At 42.2% G+C, this 19,979-nt stretch overlaps 1 protein-coding gene across 1 annotated transcript; it reads right to left on the bottom strand.

The window, feature by feature from the left end:
• Positions 1-1,362: 1,362 nt before the first annotated feature.
• Positions 1,363-2,334, bottom strand: LOC147700728 (taste receptor type 2 member 41-like). Its single transcript, XM_086929199.1, has one exon. It carries the CDS (start codon positions 2,332-2,334, stop codon positions 1,363-1,365), a length of 972 nt encoding a protein of 323 aa, XP_086785325.1.
• Positions 2,335-19,979: the final 17,645 nt, after the last annotated feature.

The raw sequence follows: 19,979 nt of genomic DNA on the forward strand, positions 1-19,979 counted from the left end.
AAAACACCCCTTGTGCATTTAACCATCAATAGCCTTGCTGTTGCCCTCTGTGTCAAACAAATCTGACATGAAAAGTATGAGCAAGGCATAGGGACAATTAAATATTGATGCTGGCTTTGGATGCACTAGATTGATGGCCATTTGTCCTCATAGTGCCAGCAGGCATTGCGTTGAAATGAAATGTCTGCCAACAAATCTAGTATAATATGTATGGGTATTTTTATTTGCCAAGTTTCAGGAAATAGTGAATCTGTTGATATTAATGCTTGTTAATTATATGGTGATTAAATGCTGAAGGTGTGTTTTACACTCTATAAATTGAATGGAATAAAACTGCCATGTTTAGAATTTTAGAAACATTAGTCATCTGCAGGTGTACAGACATATTGAAAATTAATTAAATAATGTAAAGAAATTATGATCAACACAAGAATAAATTCCATGTATTTATATGTATTACAACTTCTCGTGAACTAATGACCCACTGTGGGATTTAATTTGCAATATTCTACTGTCTGGATTACACTCCCAGAGGTCCTAACAAAATGCTAACATTACATAAAGACTTTGCTTTAAAGGACATTACTGGGGCAGATCAGCGCAAATACCCATAGGTTGTGCCACAAAGAGCAGTCTTCTAAAATATTCAATGAAGGCTTTGCATCAACAATTAATGCCTCCTTCAAGTATGTATTAACTAGGGAAAATATGTATTTCTTCAAACCACATGCTTTGCATGTGTGCTGCAGTGCACAACAGACATTCAGAGCTTTTACTACTTATGACTTTGTGTAGGTATAGGAATTTAAACTGGGAGGGTATGCTTTCTGTACATGTCCTATGCTATACAGTACAATCTCAACTACACAGAGTTGTGCATCACACAATGGAGACTCTTGCTGTGCCTTTGCAAAGATGACCGTAGCAGCAGACACATCTTAGTAAGTATGGTTCTGTACTGTTTTTTCCCTTACTTATACCACAAAACACATTTTGTTTTATTATGTGAAAAATTAGGAAATCTTGTCCCAGATTTAAATATCTACATTTGCCAACTAGATCTAACCAGTTACCCCTCCTACTAATACAGTAACTAAAGTTTGAATCTACATTATTCAATCAATCAATCAACCATAGCATTTATAAAGCGCACTACATACCCATTAGGGTCTCAAGGCACTAGAGGGGGGAAGCTATTGTTGGTATATTCGCCATCAATAGATGTTATGGGCATTACTGTGTTCCAGCAGATTATGGTCCAGGAATAGTTTTGGTTTGTGAAATTGGATCAGTCAGCCTCCACCTAAGTAAGATTGTACTATCATTGTTAGCAGTGATATAAGAAATTGAATGATCTCCATTTCAGGAGGCATGCTCAGATCCTTCTCCATTGTAGCACTTGCAGGAACAAAAGACCTTGATCAGTTTCTTTTTCAGATGGAGATTTCCAAGAATTAGCATTATGGAGCTCAGTGTAGGGAAGGCATTGAGAACATTTTGACATATTATGAATCCTAATGTATCAGGTGGGACGACATCTAATAACAAGAGCCTTTTTGCAAGGTAACAGGAGGCATAAAGGACTAAAAGTGTGGTCACAGTCTTTATTGCACCCACGTGAGCCCTGAGTTGTGGTCTCCTAAATCCATCTGCATGATGGTCCATCCGCCTCATATGCCTGTACAAGGATGCAAGGACTGCTACAGCTGATAAAATGAATAATATGAAGGCCACGGAAGTAACAATGAATTCAATGATCACAAAATTGAACCATCCAATTCCAGGCAAAAAAGCATTATTAGTGCAATTAACGTAAGTATCGGAAGATGTGTTGGAGGAAAGAATAGAATTCAGGTAAGTTGTTGATATAAAATTGCCACCCCAGAAAGACAAAGTTCTGATTGCCAATGAGATAAATTTTGAACCCATCAGAAGCTGGAGCACAATCTTTGGGAATCTCTCTTTCATCTGGATGAATGATGGGTGACTGAAATTCATAATCTTCATGCAGTAGTAGACGCAGAGCCAGGTTGCAAGCCAGAGGCTGGAGTCACTTAAAAACCAAATGGCACACATTGTTGAGTTGAAGACTATCTCCAGAAAAAAGATTTCCCTCCAGCAAAAGTAACAGACATCAGTTGCAAAAGATACACAATTGAGGCAAATATTGCTGACTCCCAGACATGAAACAAGAATGTCACTGGGATTTAGTTCATTGATGCTGCTTATCCAGTTCATAATATTCACTGAGATGATGAAAATGTTTACCATCAGTCCCAAAATGCAGAAGAATCCAGAAAGGGCCAACTGTGCTATGTCGACCAATGTCAGCATTGTAGATTCTCAGAATGCTGTCAATCTGTCTCAAATTTGGTCTTTTTAATTAGATCCTGTTCATTCCTTACAGTGTTCAAGGTACAGAAACGCTTGTGGTAAGTAAACACAATATTGCTGGTTACAATCATTTGACTAAAGCAAATAGTACTACTCTCATTTGAATTCAGTCTGACGTCACATTTTCTTTTAACATTTTCTTTGCCTGGCAAAGCAGAGAAAAATTTGCAATGCTCAAATTCTGAAAGGATGAATTGGAAACACATAAAAAATACATTGTCGAAGGCATTATGTCTTGCTTTTTTAAATAAAGCATATGCATTCACTTTTGCATGTCCTTGAAAAGTTGCATCTGGCAATGGGATTTCATTAGCAGTGTGGGTTGCAGATATTGTTTACATAAACCTCAAAAAATCATCAAGGTTTTCAAACAGGCAGTCATTTCAAACACACTTAAAATCTACCAATACCATACAATTTTAGGGGTGATACCATCACTTTAAACCAAAAGTAGCTGAGAGCAAACAGATTGATGCACTTCTGAATGTGATGACTTCCATGAAAACATAAAATCTTTGGAACTTAAAACTACAAACAAGCAATGTACTTCTGTTGCCTTCCTTATAATCTAAGTACAAATCTTTCATACAGTTCCCATATCACAGTTTTTAGAGGGCTATCAGCCTACAGTCATGGTCATTGAGTCTGTCTTGCTTGCTGGAGAGATGGTGGACTCCTACATATATCCAGCACTGTAGCTATAGCCACTTCCAAGAACCATAATCTCTTCATGTAATGCCCATAGCGATATCTCCATAGGGATAAAACCCGGACAACTCTGAAATGGTCCAGCGCTACCAGAACTTAAATTAATGAATGTGGCAAAAATGGGCCTAGTTTTAACAGGTGTGAATCCACATCTTGAAGAAAAAAGGACAGGACAAGATGGGGCCTGTGAACAAGGGCACTACCTATACACAGCCCACTCACTCCAGCAGACAGTGTTTCTACAGGGAGACCACAGCTTTTAGGCACTGTATTTGTCCAGTGTTTTTTTGTTTTTTTAAATTAATATTTATTTTACTGGCTCCAGGCACTACCTGTCATTGTCTTTTATTCACGGAGATGGGTAATTTGCTTGCAGGACTATGCTCTCCCTATTCATCACCATCTGACACACAAAGACTCTACAATGGAAATTTCTGATCTGCCCAGAGCAGATTGTAGAAACTAGCATAACATACTCTAGAATTTGTAAAAGTCTTCTTAAAAGGACCCCCTAATCAAAGATCCAGTAGTAGGTTTCCCATATTGGGGATTTCCATTAGCTCAAAAGGAAATGCCGAACAGAAATTTTAATACGAGCCCTGGTATTTCCCCACTGAGATCTCAGAATTGGGGCAAATGATTTCCTCCATACCAGGGGACTTTTCCCCAGTGTAGTAGTCACCCAGCAGTATCCATGTAATTCTGCTTTTGTTTTCATTCTTAATCAACATTCAGAGGTTCGGAGAGAGTAATCATCAAGAGCTTTTTTTGACACAAAGAGGAACTCTGTGCAAACAGGACAAGTTCACTAAAGGTAAGCAGAGCCGAAGAGGGATGTCCATCAACGTGTTTGTTACTGATATCCAAGGAACAATTAATGCAAGTTACTCTACATCAAAATATAGTTATTGACACTAAGCAGTTAGACGTAAAAGATGTGGAAGTCAGAGGTAGATGATAGCCCTCTTTCACCTGTTGCCCAGTGTAGTATTCCCAAGGAGGAAAATGGATATTGTTTGAGGCAACTGCAATTTTTCAGTATCTCTTGGACCAGATTCTTTTGGAACCCAAACTGAAAACTGAAATGTCTGTGCCTAGAGACACTGAACCTCGACACATCTGGGGGGCTTCTGGCAGCTGGTGCTCCTGGTTCCCACCCACTCTTGCACATCTGAATAGAGCAAGCAGAAAATGTCCCTCATCTAAAATTAAAAAGACTGTACCATGCCACCACCACTGGCCCCTCCAAGAAAAGCTGCATAGCATGTAATACTTATCCTATGAAGGTGGTAAATGTTTGTGAATGTGAGCCCGTCATTTGTCCAGAAGGAGGAAAAGCATACAAATTGGACTCAAATGTGTTGTGACTAATGAAATGAGATGCATTTAGGTACTTAAACACTTAGGTAGAGCATAATCTATCTCTTTCACTTATTTGAATAGCAGAAATTAAGAAATTAGGCTACTGCTGACTAGGGATCAACTTCTACTCATTCATTTCACCCCAGCTTTTAAACTGTCAGCACTGGCCAATTTAATTCTCGATTAGCGCTCAATCAGCCACTCTCTGGTCTGAGGAAGAAGAGCGTGTCTGGTAGCTTACTCATCTGGAGACACCACTTAGTTTCTGGGAGGTCTTTTCAATTGTCTTCTAGGTGTGCTCATCCCTGATTACGTCAGAATTCCAAGATGGTGTCTGCCATCTGTGCTGTTCAAAGTCAGCACTCTAGTGTTTGCCGCAAAGTTGTAGAATAGTGTACTTCGCACACACGTGTTAAGCGTGCCACCCACTTCAACCATCACATTCAGGGTGTGAGGAGCATTTTGGCTTTGTGCATGAGTTTATTTGACAGGTTCCTCAGGGGAGTAGCATTTCATAGTTGGGCATTATTTCCTGGTTCTTTGGGAATTTTCAGAGTCCCCAGTACTAGGTAGTCTTGGGAACCTGTATTTGTACAGAACCTGGTGAGTTCCTGTTTGGCAGCAGAGTTCCTTGTATTAACTACAGAAGAGTCCCTTGAACTACAAGTAAGTCCAAGCTTTATCTCTGTTAGGAGACAGTACTTTTCTCGTCACTCTACCTCAAAAGTAAAGGAATAACTGGACTTGCAAAGAGAAAGAGTGAATTGTCGTGAGGCAGAAAAAAAATTTGGAAGAGAGCTTTCAGTGCAGCTTTACAGGCTATTCAGACTTTCTAATTTAATGCAGACTCGTTCAGGAAGTTAGATTGGTGGGCAGTTAGAATGAGCTTCCTTAAGAACATTCTTTGGCACAGAAAAATATAGCTAGGTGAGAGCTTGCTGCACAGGTAGAAACAGTCATATATCCACCTAGATCAACTCTACAGTAAATAGAAATATATATATGTATCAGCATTCATCAGTCTGTGAGAGACATATAAAGGAACACAAGCAAAATACATTTTACAAGAAGAATTGCAATTACTAACTCAACTAATAACTGGGCAGAAGAGGCAGAGCGTATGCAAAGAAATCAATACTATAAGTATGCCTTATCACCATTAGCGAAGCTAAATGGAGCACCTACACCACTGTGTCAAAAAAGTAAGTTAGTTTAGTGTGAGGAGGAGGTTGGGTTATTAGTGAGGCCATGTTAGAAGAAGTAACTCGGTTGTTGTATTCACAGGTGTCCGTGACAATCCTTGCAGGGTTTCCAGTGATGTGAACGTAGCAGTGGCGGTCTCTCTTGTTTATCCCATTTCCCCCTTGCCCCTCTTTACTGCAAGAAATTGTATTTACTGGCAGTGGAGTCTGGGATTTGGGACTTGATTTTCTGCTCCTGTGGAAGCAAAGTTATAAGGGGCGTGGTTCTTGACTATCTGACAGATTGAAGTGCCATACAACTCTTCCACTCTGGCAGAAGGTTTTGACATAAAGGCTTTAGCAACAGTGTTGGAGGGGATACAGAAAAGGTTAAGTGAAAAATGGAAGAGAATAAGACCATAACCCCATCGCAGCGGGGGTAATTCCCCCACTGTGCTGGGGGGAGGGGGGCGCGCACAGCGCCCCGTGCTCATGACGAGCTCAGCTCGTCATGAGGCACGATGCTTGTGTGCACCCATTTCCGTGGAATGTTCAGCACAGCAGGAGAAATTATCCCCGCGTTTGAGCGTTCCACGGTTCATGACTAGCTGAGCTCGTCATGAGCACCTGAGCACCGTGCCTCATGATGAGCTGAGCTCGTCATGAGCACTTAAGGTGTTAAGAGATGTGGTTAGGAAGTCAGGTCAGGAAGCAATTTATCTCCATCAGAGTTTTGATGATTTGCTTGAAAGGGTTCATCCAATGCGAAACAGCAAAGGTCCCAACAGTTTTCCCCATCCCCTTGGGCAGCAGAATTGACTATGCAAGTCATTCATGCAATTTCCCCCACGATTCTTTTAGTGGCCCTAGAGAAGTTCAATGGTGATCTTCATAAGGCTCAAGTGTTTATCAAGCAGTGCTAATTGCATTCCCTTTGCAGGCCATACTATTTAAGGAGCATCAATCCAAGGTAGCTTTCATGCTGTGTTACCTGAGCGGAGATGCAGCAGCCTGGTCGATGCCACTGGTAAACTGCAATGATCTAATTTGGTATAACTATGAGGAATTTAAGAGGGAATTCCTTCGCATTTTTGATCGCCGAACTGTATCTCAGACTACTGACAACGAACTGCTTGATCTTAAGCAAGGAAATCGTGAGCTGGTTACGTATGTTGCACAATTCAACAAGTTGATAGTTGAAACAAATTGACCTGAAGCCAAGAGGGCAGCTATCTTTTACAGTGGCCTCAGGTATGATTTAAAGGATGGTCTGGCCCAAATCCCGAAAAGACCAACAGATGTTTCTGAATTAATAGATTTGGTTCTACAAATAGATGAACAGCAAATTGAGAGGAGGAGTGAGCGTCGAAAAGATGTGCGTCCCATGCCTCCTAGATTTGACAGAGTTAATCCAGACACCAGTAAAACCAGTGAATCTGCATCTGGGGAAGAGCCTATGCAGATTGGAATGGTTCGAGGTCCTCTGACGAAGGAAGAGAGAGAAAGACATAGGAGCAGAAAATTATGTATGTACTGTGAAAATTCTGGCCATTTTGTCAAGGAATGTCCCAAGAAGCCAAAGAACAACTCTTGGGTAAAAGACAGGCCCCACCAGTAAAAGGAGTTGCTCTGGTGGGTGATTCTGATAAGACAACTCCAGACACACAACTTGTCGCAAATTCCCTACAATCTTCTGCCCCCATCTGACAATTTCCAGTTTGATCAAGTTCGGAAATCCTTTGGTGGTGGAGGTTTCTTTCACGATCGATTCAGGTGCAACAGGAAACTTCTGCATCAAGTTTGCTAAGTCTCTTGGAATTCATTTTTATAAAGAAAGAAAGACCTGAGCCAGTCAGAGCAGTAGACGTAACCAATTTATCTTCTGGACCCATTACTTATGACACCCATTAATTACTCTGATTGGTCCACATCAAAGCTTGCTGAGATTTAGTCTCATAGATGCCTCGTAATTTCAGTTTATATTGGGAATACCATGGCTCAATGAGCATAATCCGAAAATTGGTTGGGCTCAGACGACTGTGGAACTGAATTCGGAATACTGCAAAGAATATTGCTTTCACTCGTGTGACACTGTCCAACTACCCTCACCATTGTCTACATTAGCTACACAGACGTGCATGGTTTGCACAACCAAAGTAGGAGAGAAACCCAGTGAATACCAGGATTTGACTGCCGTTTTTGATGAACAAGAAGCCCAAAAGAAGCCTAAAAATTGCCCCCACATTGTAAATACGATTGTAAGATTGATTTGGAACCTGGTGCTTCCTTGCCTTGCATCAGAATCTATGCCCTCTTGCAAGTTGAATATTGTCATTTGAAGAAATATCTGGACCTGTACTGGGCAAACGGATTCATACGGTCCTCACAGTCCCCAGTATAATCACCTTTGTTTTTCATTCCTAGTTTAAGATTTATATAGACTATCATGCTTTAAATTTAGTAACCATGAAGAACCATTACTCTTTACCCTTGAGTTCAAAACTCTTGCATCACGTAAAGGAAGCAAATGTATATACCAAGTTGGATCTGAGAGGGGCCTACCATATGGTGAGGATGGCAGAGGGCGATGAGTAGAAGACCGCTTTCCGAACCGCTTTCCGAACCCACTTTGGTCTGTTTGACGGTCATGCCGTTTAGCTTGGGCAACGCGCCAGCGATGTTTCAGCATTTTGTAAATGACATTCTCAGGGAGTATTTGGATCACTTCGTAAGGAGGCCAATCTTCTACAGTTCAGAAAACAACTGAAAACAACATTATTCAGGGAAGCTTTTGGCCCTTCTTAATTATAGGGTATTCTATTCCTTCGCTAGCCTGGAAAACTTGTTGTGTTTCTTGGTCTGAAAGCGACTTGAGACCGGTGGGTGAGCTGGCGCTATACAAACTAATGTAACAATAACAATAACTTTGCAGTTGTTTACATTGACAATATCCTTACCTTCTCTGTGAATTTGTAAGAACACGTTTTGCATTTGCAAGCGATTTTGGAAAGATTGCTGAAAAATCAACTGTATGTGAAGCTCTAAAAGTGTGTATTTTATACCTCTAGAGTTGAGTTTTTGGGCTTCATTTTGTCTCCAGATGGAGTTTCAATGAATGATGCTAAATTGAGGGGCTTCTCCCTGAAATGAAAAAGAGATGCACATTTTTATTGGTTTTGCCAATTTCTATAGATGCTTTATCTTTCTGAAAAGGTTAGCCCTCTTACTCATTTATTGAAGAAGAAGGAGACATTTGTTTGGAATACAGAGACTGAAGGATACCTTTCCCACTGCACCGGTTTTGCTGCATCCGGATCCTGAAGATCCATTTTTTGTTGAGGCTGACACTTCAAATTGGCCATTGGTGGAATTCTGTCTCTTAGGCAAAAGTACACTAGGCAGCTTCATCCGGGGGCCTATCGTTTCAGAAAGTTAACTGCAGCAGAGGTCAACAATGCAATCGCAGATAAGAAACTGTTGGCTGTGAAGGATGACTTTCCGGAATGAAGGCACTATTTATTGAAAGCCAAGCCATTTATTGAAAGCCAAGCATGAGATTACGGTCCTTACTGACCATAGCAATTTGCACTTTTTGAAGTCTGCTAGGATACTTACCCCCAGACAATAAAGATGGTCACTTTTCTTTGAGATTATAATTTTGTCCTAATCTACAAGCCAGGTACAAACAATGGATGCCTTGTCTCATATCAATACAGGAGAAGGTAAAGAGCTCCTCACCGAGGGATTGATCATTCCAAAAGAAAAGTTAATAGGAACCATTCAGTACACAGATTTGGAGGAAAATCCTAAAAAATTCCTTTCAGAAGAAGAGAGGTTGAAATGGATTGAGAAAGGCTCTGTAAGAGAATTGAAAGACGGAAATGTTTATTTCCAGGGTTACCTGTATGTTTTGTTTTGAAGAACTACAGAAGAAGGTCATTCAGCATTGTCATGATAATCTATTGGCTGGGCACTAAAGGTGTCAAGAAGATTTTGGAATTGATAAAACAAGAAATTTGGTGGCCGGAAATGGAGGCTCATTTTAGGCAGTATGTGGCATCTTGTGAACAGTGTGTCAAGGGAAAGGTCATCAGGCGGGCTACACAAGGTCTGTTGATGCCTTTGCCCATAGCCCCCAATCTTTGGCATACTGTCTCCATGGACTTCATTGTAGATTTGCCCTCCAGTCAAGGGTATTCCACCATTTGGGTGATAGTTGACCATTTTTCTTGATGAGTCATTTCGTCCCACTCAAATCCCTTCCCAAATCTGCACAGTTGGCTAATGTATTCTCACAAAATAGAGTGAAGGTACATGGAATTCCAAAAGTGGTGATTTCAGATCGGGATTCCCAGTTTATTTTGCACTTTTTAGAGGTCCTTTTTAAAAAGATTGGGAGCTGATACTCGTTTGTCAACTGCTTTCAATCCGGAGACTGATGGGCAAACCGAAAGGGTAAATCAGAATCTGGAGCATTACCTATGCTTTTACCTAATGGAACCCCTCACCCCACCATCATAACTCCTTCACTAGTCAGCAGGCGTGCCCAACAGTAACTCATTCAACCTCCATACTCCTAACCTGCCTCACATTGCGCACTTGCCTTGCACACCAGTAGCTAAGAGTGGAAACTCTTCATTAATGGACTTCAACAAACCCCACCCGTCTGCCTACCATGATCTCCCCACCCCTCTCCCCACTGACCAACCTTCCTTCCCCCTCCTCGATGTATACCATATTCCACACTCTGATCCCGCTTCTAAACTCAAGACTATAAACCACAGACATTACGGCCACCAAAGACATAGCCCTTGATCTCTCTCCCATCATGACCATATCTGAGATCCCCCATCTCTCTTCCACCTTGCCAACACTTGAAATCTCACAGATGATCCTCCCGAAACCCTCTGCTCAAAACTCAAACACCACTCCCTTCCCTAAGGCCCATCTTGAACTTTCAGATCCTTAAATCCATATAATGAACCTGATATTCTTGCCCTTCTACTTGAGGACACCACTCCTTACACAGAAGCTGATATTCTCTCCCTCCTTTGAGAAAACTCCTCTCCTCCTTCGACCTTCTCAGCCCCTGCTACTTGATATCGAACACCCGCACTTATTGCACATAGCACAACACTCCCTAAACATGACAATGCAGACCCCATCCGAACCATCACGCCCAACCCCCATAGAATGCCCAGATTCAACACAAATTCCATGAATATCAATAACCTCTTGCAGATCCCCACTACACAACCTGCACCCTCGGACAACCTGCACAAATCACACCTGAAAAGCATACTTAACTGTAGATCAGCAGTGAAACATGCCACAGACCTTGCCAATCTCATCCTCTCCCAAGATCTGGACCTCCGTACACTCACAGAAACGTGGCTCAATGACTCCTCTGGCCCTATCCTTGACCTATTAGTCCGTCCTAGTCACAAAATTATCAGACTTGACCTAGTTAAGAAACTGAGAGGTGGTATTGCCAGCATCTTCCGCAACTCTCTTACAGCAAATGTGTCCCCATCAGCTAAGCACTTCTCCTTTGAATACCTTCCCAAAGATATCTCCAGCTCACTCAGACTCTTATGCAGCCTTCACATCTTCTACCAACCTCCAGGAGATAACCTCCATATAATTGAACAAATTATGGAAACCATTTCCTCCAACCTGGGCCGACACTTCCTTGGTGACTTCAATCTCCACTGTAATGACCCCCACGATCAGGCTGTCACAACACTCAAAAACTTCCTCACTGACCGATCTCTGACCCAATTCTGTGACAGTCCCACCCACAACTTAGGCTCAACACTTGATCTCATCATCTCTAACCCCAACTCCATTCATGTCAAATCAATTCTCCCCTGTGACTGGTCCGACCATCATCTCATCAACTTCCTGATACCCGAAAGTTGGAACTACAAATCTGCGCAACCACTCAAACTAAAACACTGGAAAAGACCGCTCCATAACACCAGCATTAAGGAGCTCATAGAACGCTGCAATCTCTCTCTCCTGCCCCCTTCTGACATGATTGACGTTCACGATCTCACTGACCACTATAATAACACCATGCTATCCACCTTAAATGCTAAGGCCCCCCTTCAACTAAAAGGAATTCCCATAAAAGATTTCAAGCCATGGTTGAATGACAGTCTAAATGCAGACAGACGCAGTCTTACACTAGCTGATCGCAAGTGGAGATCCTCTTCCTCCCCAGATCTTCTAAAAACTCTAAGATCCCGAAGAAGTAGATACAAAAAACTCATTAGAAAGGAGAAAGCCAACTTCTTCAAACACCAACTTGACATGGCCAAAAATCACGCGAAACAACTTTTTGAAATCATTAAATCTCAATCCAACAACACCACTACTGACTCTCAGCACCCCACTTGCCCGCAACCAAACTGTGAAGCAGTTGCTGAATTCTTCCTCAAAAAGATGAACAAAATCAAATCAGACCTATGGTCTGGTGCACTCACTCTCCCGCTCTCTCCTGACTCCTTTGTCTCCACACCCCTGTCATCCCCACAGGATCTCTCACTCAAAAATAATGCCACATGGAGTCACTTCACTCCCCTCAAAGACTCTACCATCCTCAACATTCTCTCTATCCTCAAACCATCAAATCACTTCAATGACCCCCTTCCCCATAAGTTCTTTAAAGAAATGATAGGTTCACTAGCACCCCTCTGGTCCAAAATCATTAATGCCTCACTTCTTCAAGGTGAGACCCCTCACTGCTTAAAGGCGCGCCTAGTGCTCTCTATTCTCAAAAATCTCTCGTCTGACCCTGCTGACCTGAGCAACTACCACCCAATTACAAACATTCCGACACTGGCAAAACCTTTGTAGAAATATGTGCATGAACACCTTCGCAAACACATTGAGCAATTCCAGCTTCTCGATCTATTCCAATCGGGGTTTCGCAGTGGCCACAGCTCTGAAACAGCCATAACTGATATTGTGGACGATGCTCTCACATACAGGCCCAAAGCAAAACCTGCCTTTTAATTCTGCTCTATCTCTCATCGGCATTTGACATTGTCAAACATGACAATCTACTCTTCCTCTTGGAACACAGAATGGGGCTATATGGCACGGTCCTTAAATGGTTTGCCTCTTTCCTTAATAACAGAACACAAAGAATCAAATCCAACCAGTCTCTCACCACCTCGAGGCACTGCACACTTGGTGTCCCCCAAGAATCTTCAGTCTCATCCACTCTCTTCAACCATTTCCTTGAACCACTGACTGTAATTCTTAAAAACTCCAACATCCAATATCACATGTATGCGGACGACACCCAACTCTACGTGAAAATCTCCATCCCTGAGGTCATCAAATCTCTCAACGGAACCCTTCTCAAAACACTGAACTGGTTAACCACTAACCATCTCAAATTAAACACCCTCAAGACTGAATTCTTCCTCATTGCACCCGCTAGGCAAACCCCCACTGTGCTGCAATTTCCCTGTAACCTCACCGCCCTCAACTGCACTCCTCATATCGTTGACTACACTAAATCACTGGGAGTTGTGCTAGAAAAACCTAAACATGCAAGATCACATCAGATCATCGACCAAAGGAGCGAATTTTGAACTCTGCATCCTAAGAAAACTCAAACCCTACTTTTCCCAAGATAAATCGGCGGTGCAAGCACTTGTCATTTCCAGACTTGAAAATGGCAGTGAGACTCTTTTTGGTCTGCCGAAACTCAGTTTAGCACCTATCAGAGCATCTCCTAATGCTGCCACCAGGTTCTAAGAAGCCCAAACACATTTCACCGGACCTTAAATCACTCAATTGGCTTCCTTTTGAAGGTAGGATACAACTAAAGTTCACATGTGTGACCCATAGGGCACTTCACTTCAGCACCTCACTCTGTAGAGCTGGAACTCTCTCGTGGCTCCAGGGCCACAAGGAGCACTGGTACACTGCTGCTCAAACCCAAGAAATGTAATAAGCTTAAAACCTACAATCGTTCATTCTCTGGCATCGCCCCAAGGATCTGGAACTTTCTTCAGTGGAAACAAGACTCATTCCATCTACTCTTGCCATCAAAAAGGGAGTCAAAACTCCTCAACTGAACAAACTACTAATAAACCCTGCGTTGAACCTGATGCTTTCTTCAAATTGACTCTAGGTGTCTCTAGTTTGTATCTGATATGCTGTTGATCTATATTGCCCTACTTGTTGTTTTCACACATCCTGCTTCCTCTGCACACCAAGCACTTCATCCTGCTTCTGTTATTTATTGTTCCACCTTTTCCATGATTTCAATCACCTTTCTGCTCTCCTTTGTCTACCTGAACATATGTAAATCGCTCTGATACCCACCTGGGTCATGTTCGTACTATACAAAAATTGAAATAAATTATAAAAAATAAACAGGAAGGTGACTGGCTGAATCTGACCTGGGCAGCTGAATTCACCTATAACAATTCAGTACACTCTTCCACAGGTTATTCCTCATTCTTTTTAAACTCAGGCATGCACCCAAACATGTTAGTTGGGAAACAGGAGAGTGATGTTCCGGCAGTGGAGGTAGTGGGGAAAGATTTGCAAAAGGCCTAGCAGATTGCCACCAATAATCTAGTGAAGGTAAAGCATTACTTTAAGAAGCAGGCTGACAAGAAGAGAAGAGACAATCCAGTTTATGAGTCAGGTAAAATGGTTTGGATCTCCACTCGCAATATGCGCTTAAAAGGGAACAGGAACTTCCAACCTCAATTTGTGGGGCCTTTTCAGGTAGAGTAGATGGTTAACCCATTCAGTGTAAAGATTCAACTCCCCTCTAAGTTAAGAATACACCCAGTGTTCCACGTATCTTTGATTAAAAGAAATCCACGATAACTGAGAAAGGTTTTTCAACCAGCCCCAGTTCAGTTCCAGTCAGAAGAAGAATTTGAAGTTAAACAAATCTTAGATTCTAAAGTAAGGAACGGTAAGTTATTTTACCTTGTGGACAGGAAAGGTTTTGTTTCAGAGGAAAGATCCTAGAAGCCCAGTACTAATGTTTGTGCCCCTAAACTGATTAGAGAATTTCACAATACACATACCAAGAAGCCTAATGTGAGAGGGGAGGGGGTTTTGGTGGGGGTACTGTCAGGACTGGCCAATTTAATTCTTGATTAGCGGTTAATCAGCCACTCTCTGTCCTGAAGAAGAAGAGCGTGTTTGGTAGCTTACTCAGCTGGAGACACCGCTTTGTATCTGGGAGGTCCTTTCAATCGTCTTCTAGGTGTGCTCATCCTAGATTATGGCAGAATTCCAAGATGGTGTCTGCCATCTGTGCTGTCCCAAGTCAGCGCTCTAGTTTTTGTCCCAAAGTTGTAGAATAGTATACTTCGCCCGCGCACGCTAAGTACGCTCGCATTTCAACCGTCAAATTCATGGCATGAGGAGCGTTTTGGCTTTGCACATGAGTTTATTTGACAAGTTTTTCAGGGGAGTAGCATTTCATATTTAACGCTGCCCTGTCTGACTTTCTCTTGAGTTTGGCATCATATCCTGGTTCTCTGGGAGTTTTCAGAGTCCTGCCACTAGGTAGTTCCTGTTTGGCAGCAGTGTTCCTTTAATTAACAACAGAAGAATCCCTTGAACTACTATAAAGTCCAATCTTTATTTTCTGTGAGGACATGGTACTTTTATTGTCACTTTGCCTCAAAAGAAAAGTAATGACTGGACTTGCAATGAGACAGAGTGAATTGTCATGTGGCAAAAGAATAATTTGGAAGAGTGCTTTCAGTGCAGCTTTACAGGCTACTCAGACTTTCTAATTCAAGGCAGACTCATTCAGGAAGTTAGATTGCTGTGCAGTTAGAACGTGCTTCCTTACGAACAGTCTTTGGAGCAGAAAAATATAGCTAGTTGAGAGCTTGCTGTGCAGGTAGACACAGTCATCTATCCACCTTCACCTTCATCAACTCTACAGTAAATAAATATATATATATATATATATATATTGACAGAAAAAACCATAGGTTTTAGGCCATATATAGTTAGGGATTTGCATATACAAAACCTTATTTTACTCGCACAAAACCATTGAAATTCGCATATATAGTTAGATGCGCTAACTATATATCGCGCACCCGCAATCCACTGCTGATGATGTCACATATTACATTACATCATTCATGACATGGTCAGTGACATCACTGATGACATCACTGATGACAACATCCAGTGACTGTATGTTTCTGTAAAGTTAAAATATGTCTTACATATTGAAGAATGAGTGGATGTATAAGTGTCTGGATGAAGGATTTAGTAGGTGCATGACTGACTGTATGAGTGGGTGATTAAATGTGTCTCACTGAGTGCATGGGTTAGTGACTAAACTGTCTTAATTTGTGCATCATTATGTCTGTTGTTCTGTAAACTGCTGCATGTGTTGATCAGTAGCTATATGAGTAACTATATGGGTTATTGATTGGTTGCCCAAGTATTTGTATGGGAGACTGAGTGTGTGTGTGGGTGGCTGGGAGGTGTATGACTCTGTGCATAGATGTGTGAGCAGTTGGTTCACTAGATGTATGGGTTCAAAAGTGCATGTGGAAACAGCTGTATGGGCGGTTGACTGTGTGCATGAGTGTATTGGTGAGTGAATGGATATCTCATTGCTACATGTCAAAGTACATATGTAAAACACAGTACATGTGAGAGTTGACATATATAAATAACTGTGCATAAAAGCCAGTAAATGTGTGAGTGGCTGTATGGATCATTGTGAACTTGTATCAGGGATTGTATAAGAGAGTAAATATGTGTTAGTATATGTTTGAATAAGTAAGGTGTGTATAACTGTATAGTTGAGGAAATGGAGGTGTGATTGATTCTTTGCATGACTGACTAGGTGTGTGAGTAACTCCATGGATGAGTGACAGTCTGTGAGTGTCTGTTCACACTGAGTGTATCTAAGGTTATATTAGAGTCTGAAGAGGTTCATCGTATTATCACATGAATGATGTCATCAGTGATGTGATCAGTAATGGCAAATGAGATTTTATCAGTGATGTCATCAGTGATGTCATTTGAGATGTCATCAGTGATGTTATCAGTGATGTCATCAGTGATGTAATTTGAGATGTCATCAGTTATGTCATCAGTGATGTCATTTGAGTTGTCATCAGTGATGTCATCAGTGATGTCACTGACCATGTCATGAATGATGTAATATGTGACATCATCAGCAGTGGATTGCGGGTGCGCGATATATAGTTAGCGCATCTAACTATATATGCGAATTTCAATGGTTTTGTGCGAGTAAAATAAGGTTTTGTATATGCAAATCCCTAACTATATATGGCCTAAAATCTATGGTTTTTTCTGTGAATTTCAATGGTTTTTTAATACCAAATATCAAATGCTGTCAAATGTCAAGTACATGATAGGTAAAAACATTTTCGTGTTTATGCACGCTGATGTGCTTTGAACGCTGCCCCCCTTCCCCCCTCTTTTCTCTTAGCAGTACTCTCTCTTTGCAGATAGTGAAGGGTAGTTAACGCAGGCCTTTGCCCCGTTGTAATCCGTCGTGCCTGCTTCTCTCTCTATTTGATTGATTGCTATCCAAGCATTTACTGTTTTAGAATTGGTTCTCTTTGGTTCATTCTGTATTTACAAACAAGCACCAAATCGCAATACTCTGTTTAGTCTTTGCAGATAGTGAAAAATAGTAAAAAAAAAACAAAAGGAATCGAGCAAAATCAGTAGGCCACTAATGGGATCTGTTTTTGACCTCGCTAAAATAGAAACATTAAGAACAACCCCTCATGAGAAATATGAAACTAGTAAGATGAACTTAGCTCCACACCATGATGGCTGCAAGACAGCTCGACTCCGCCACCCACCCCACCCCACCCAAAATAACGACAAACCCTGTGCAAATATTATAAATATATACAACACACCAGCAAAGTAACAGGGTAAAACATTTTATTAAATAACTATTTACATAACTATTTTATACTTTTTGTTGCCCGATCCGGCTAGCTCAATCGATCGAGCATGAAACTCATGCACTCTGATAGCAAGCGTTGCTGCTGATGCTATGCAGACCAAAACTGGTTTTCAGTTTGTACATTCTTCTACATTTTTCCATCCAAGGCTGGTTGAGTTTGTAAAACGATGGCTTCAGATTTTCAACATACGGTGTGGGGCGCGGACTAGGAGGGGGCGCTTGGCTCCTGCCCCCTCCCCAAGTAAGATTTTCATACGTGAGTGTACGTTCATGGTTTTGGTCCCTGAGTTGCTTCGATGTCACTGCCATGCTCAAATGGCATAAGTTCTGGATGTTGGGTGCCATAGTTCAGAGTTCTGAGCAGCGCTTGTAACACTGTCTGAAGCTTATTTGCACCTACTGCAGCTTCACTATTCTCAAAGTAAGTGAGGGCCGTTTGTGGACCTGACTGCATTGTTAAACAATGTGATGCGGTGCCTCCCTGAACCGCTTGACGGAGGCCCCCGAGGGGCGATGAGATGTCACTTAGCTCCTGCCCCCTCCCCAAGTCGTGTTGCCCTGGTGTGGCCTGAGATCGCCCCCGACATAGCTCCCGGGGTCCGGCGGAACTTTTTGCCTTTTGATGACTCTTCCATTCTGGACCTTGTCCCACAATCCGTTTGACCTGAAGACACGCTGTAGTGGGGCGCCCCTTTACCGTTTCAGTTGCCATTCCGCCCGCTTTTGCTACACTGTGCCTCTTCCGCCATTCAGCTGTTTACCGCCCGCTCTTGCGACTACAGCGTCTCGCTCACCATGTAGTTGAGTTGCTCCCGCTCTTGCGATGCAACGATAGGCGGCTGCCACAGGACTCTCAAAATGGCGGCCGGCTCTTCAGATTTGGGCGTGGTCCACTAAAATGGCCCTGGGACACCTTGGAACTCGGACGCTTGCCTGATAGGGCTTGGGTCCCATTCTCGAAAGCGTCCCCTCAGCCTTGAAGATTCTACAAAAGTCTTGGGGGCCCCCGACTCCCGCAGGCTTCTGGTGGGGAGCGGCTGCCATGATTGCTCATGGAATGGCCACGACTGAGCTACGAGATGGTGGTGCTCTCATGCTGACGCCAGCTTCAGTCTGAAACATCCAGAAACACTGTAGACTACCAATTCGATCAGTTCCGGTAGCGCCCCAACATGACCCGGTAGAGAAGAACTTGCCCTCCCCTCTTTGACTGATGGTTCTTGTTGCCTGTCCCTTCTGCTGTCATTTAACAGAACTTTTTAGACTGCTGAAAGGGGTTGTGTTCCGAACGCTGGTTGGTGGAGACATTTTGACTATATTCTGGACCTACATTGTCGCGTAATGCGTTATATGACACGCCGCGTTAGCGCACCCGGAAGTGCTCCGGTGCGCGAAGCGCAGCTTCCCGGAAGCGATCCGGGGCGCGGCGCGCAGCGCGTAACGTAAGCATAACAGGTCATGTGACTTGTTAATAAAACTTTTCATTGGTTCATTTTACTTTTGTTACTTTAATGATGAAAAGCTTGGTCATATGACCTAAAAATTACGCTTTTCATTGGTTTCGAACATTATTTTTTCTTAAACATATATGTTATAATGTTCCAGGCTAATGTACTTTCCCGGAAAATTTACAACTGTCCTGCAAGTAAAATATATTCCTTTTTCGAGAAAAAGGGCGTTTCTTCGTCCCATGACGGAGCCGTTGAGTAAAAGAGGCTCGGCCTGCTGTCTTAGTCGCCGATACGCCTGATTATCAGATTCTTATCGATCACTTTATGTTGCAGGAGTGGAAAACACAACTGCCCTTGACCATTTATCTTTACTGCGTTCCTGCGTATTATACCTTTTATCCATCATGTAATTGGACTGCTTTATTTCACTTGCCTTTTACTGATTCGAAAACAGTGACTAAAATTAAAAACTTTACCAATGTAAATACTACTACCATGTTTTGTTTTAAAAACCTTTATTGTGAAAATGTCAGTATACAAATACGGGCCTATAACCACGTGGGCCAGCCACGGAGCAAACTGGAATCGTATATGATGAGGAGACATTTACACTGTAGAGGAACGTAACGAGCGGGCCATTAGGTTGCAAGAACTAAGGTGTCTAACAGTTGCGGAATCGGTGGACGTACATTTTGTAATTAAAATACGACAGGGCCACTTACAATAAAATTATCTAGATATACATTTGAGGGCAAGTACCATGGGTGACGTTAATTCGAACTTTCAATAGTACAGTAATCAATAACACATCAGAACTTAATATCAATAGGGATGTCGAAATATTCAATCAATTCTCGTCCCCGCCCGCCATGAGCATCAAAACTGCATTCATATCTCGTGATATCAAGGTTG

Source organism: Lissotriton vulgaris, chromosome 7 (assembly GCF_964263255.1).
Source record: "Lissotriton vulgaris chromosome 7, aLisVul1.2, whole genome shotgun sequence".
NCBI classification, from domain to species: domain Eukaryota; kingdom Metazoa; phylum Chordata; class Amphibia; order Caudata; family Salamandridae; genus Lissotriton; species Lissotriton vulgaris.

Bases quoted from the DNA above. Each gene is read 5' to 3' on its own strand.
- LOC147700728 (XM_086929199.1), bottom strand. From the start codon at position 2,334: ATGCTGACATTGGTCGACATAGCACAGTTGGCCCTTTCTGGATTCTTC.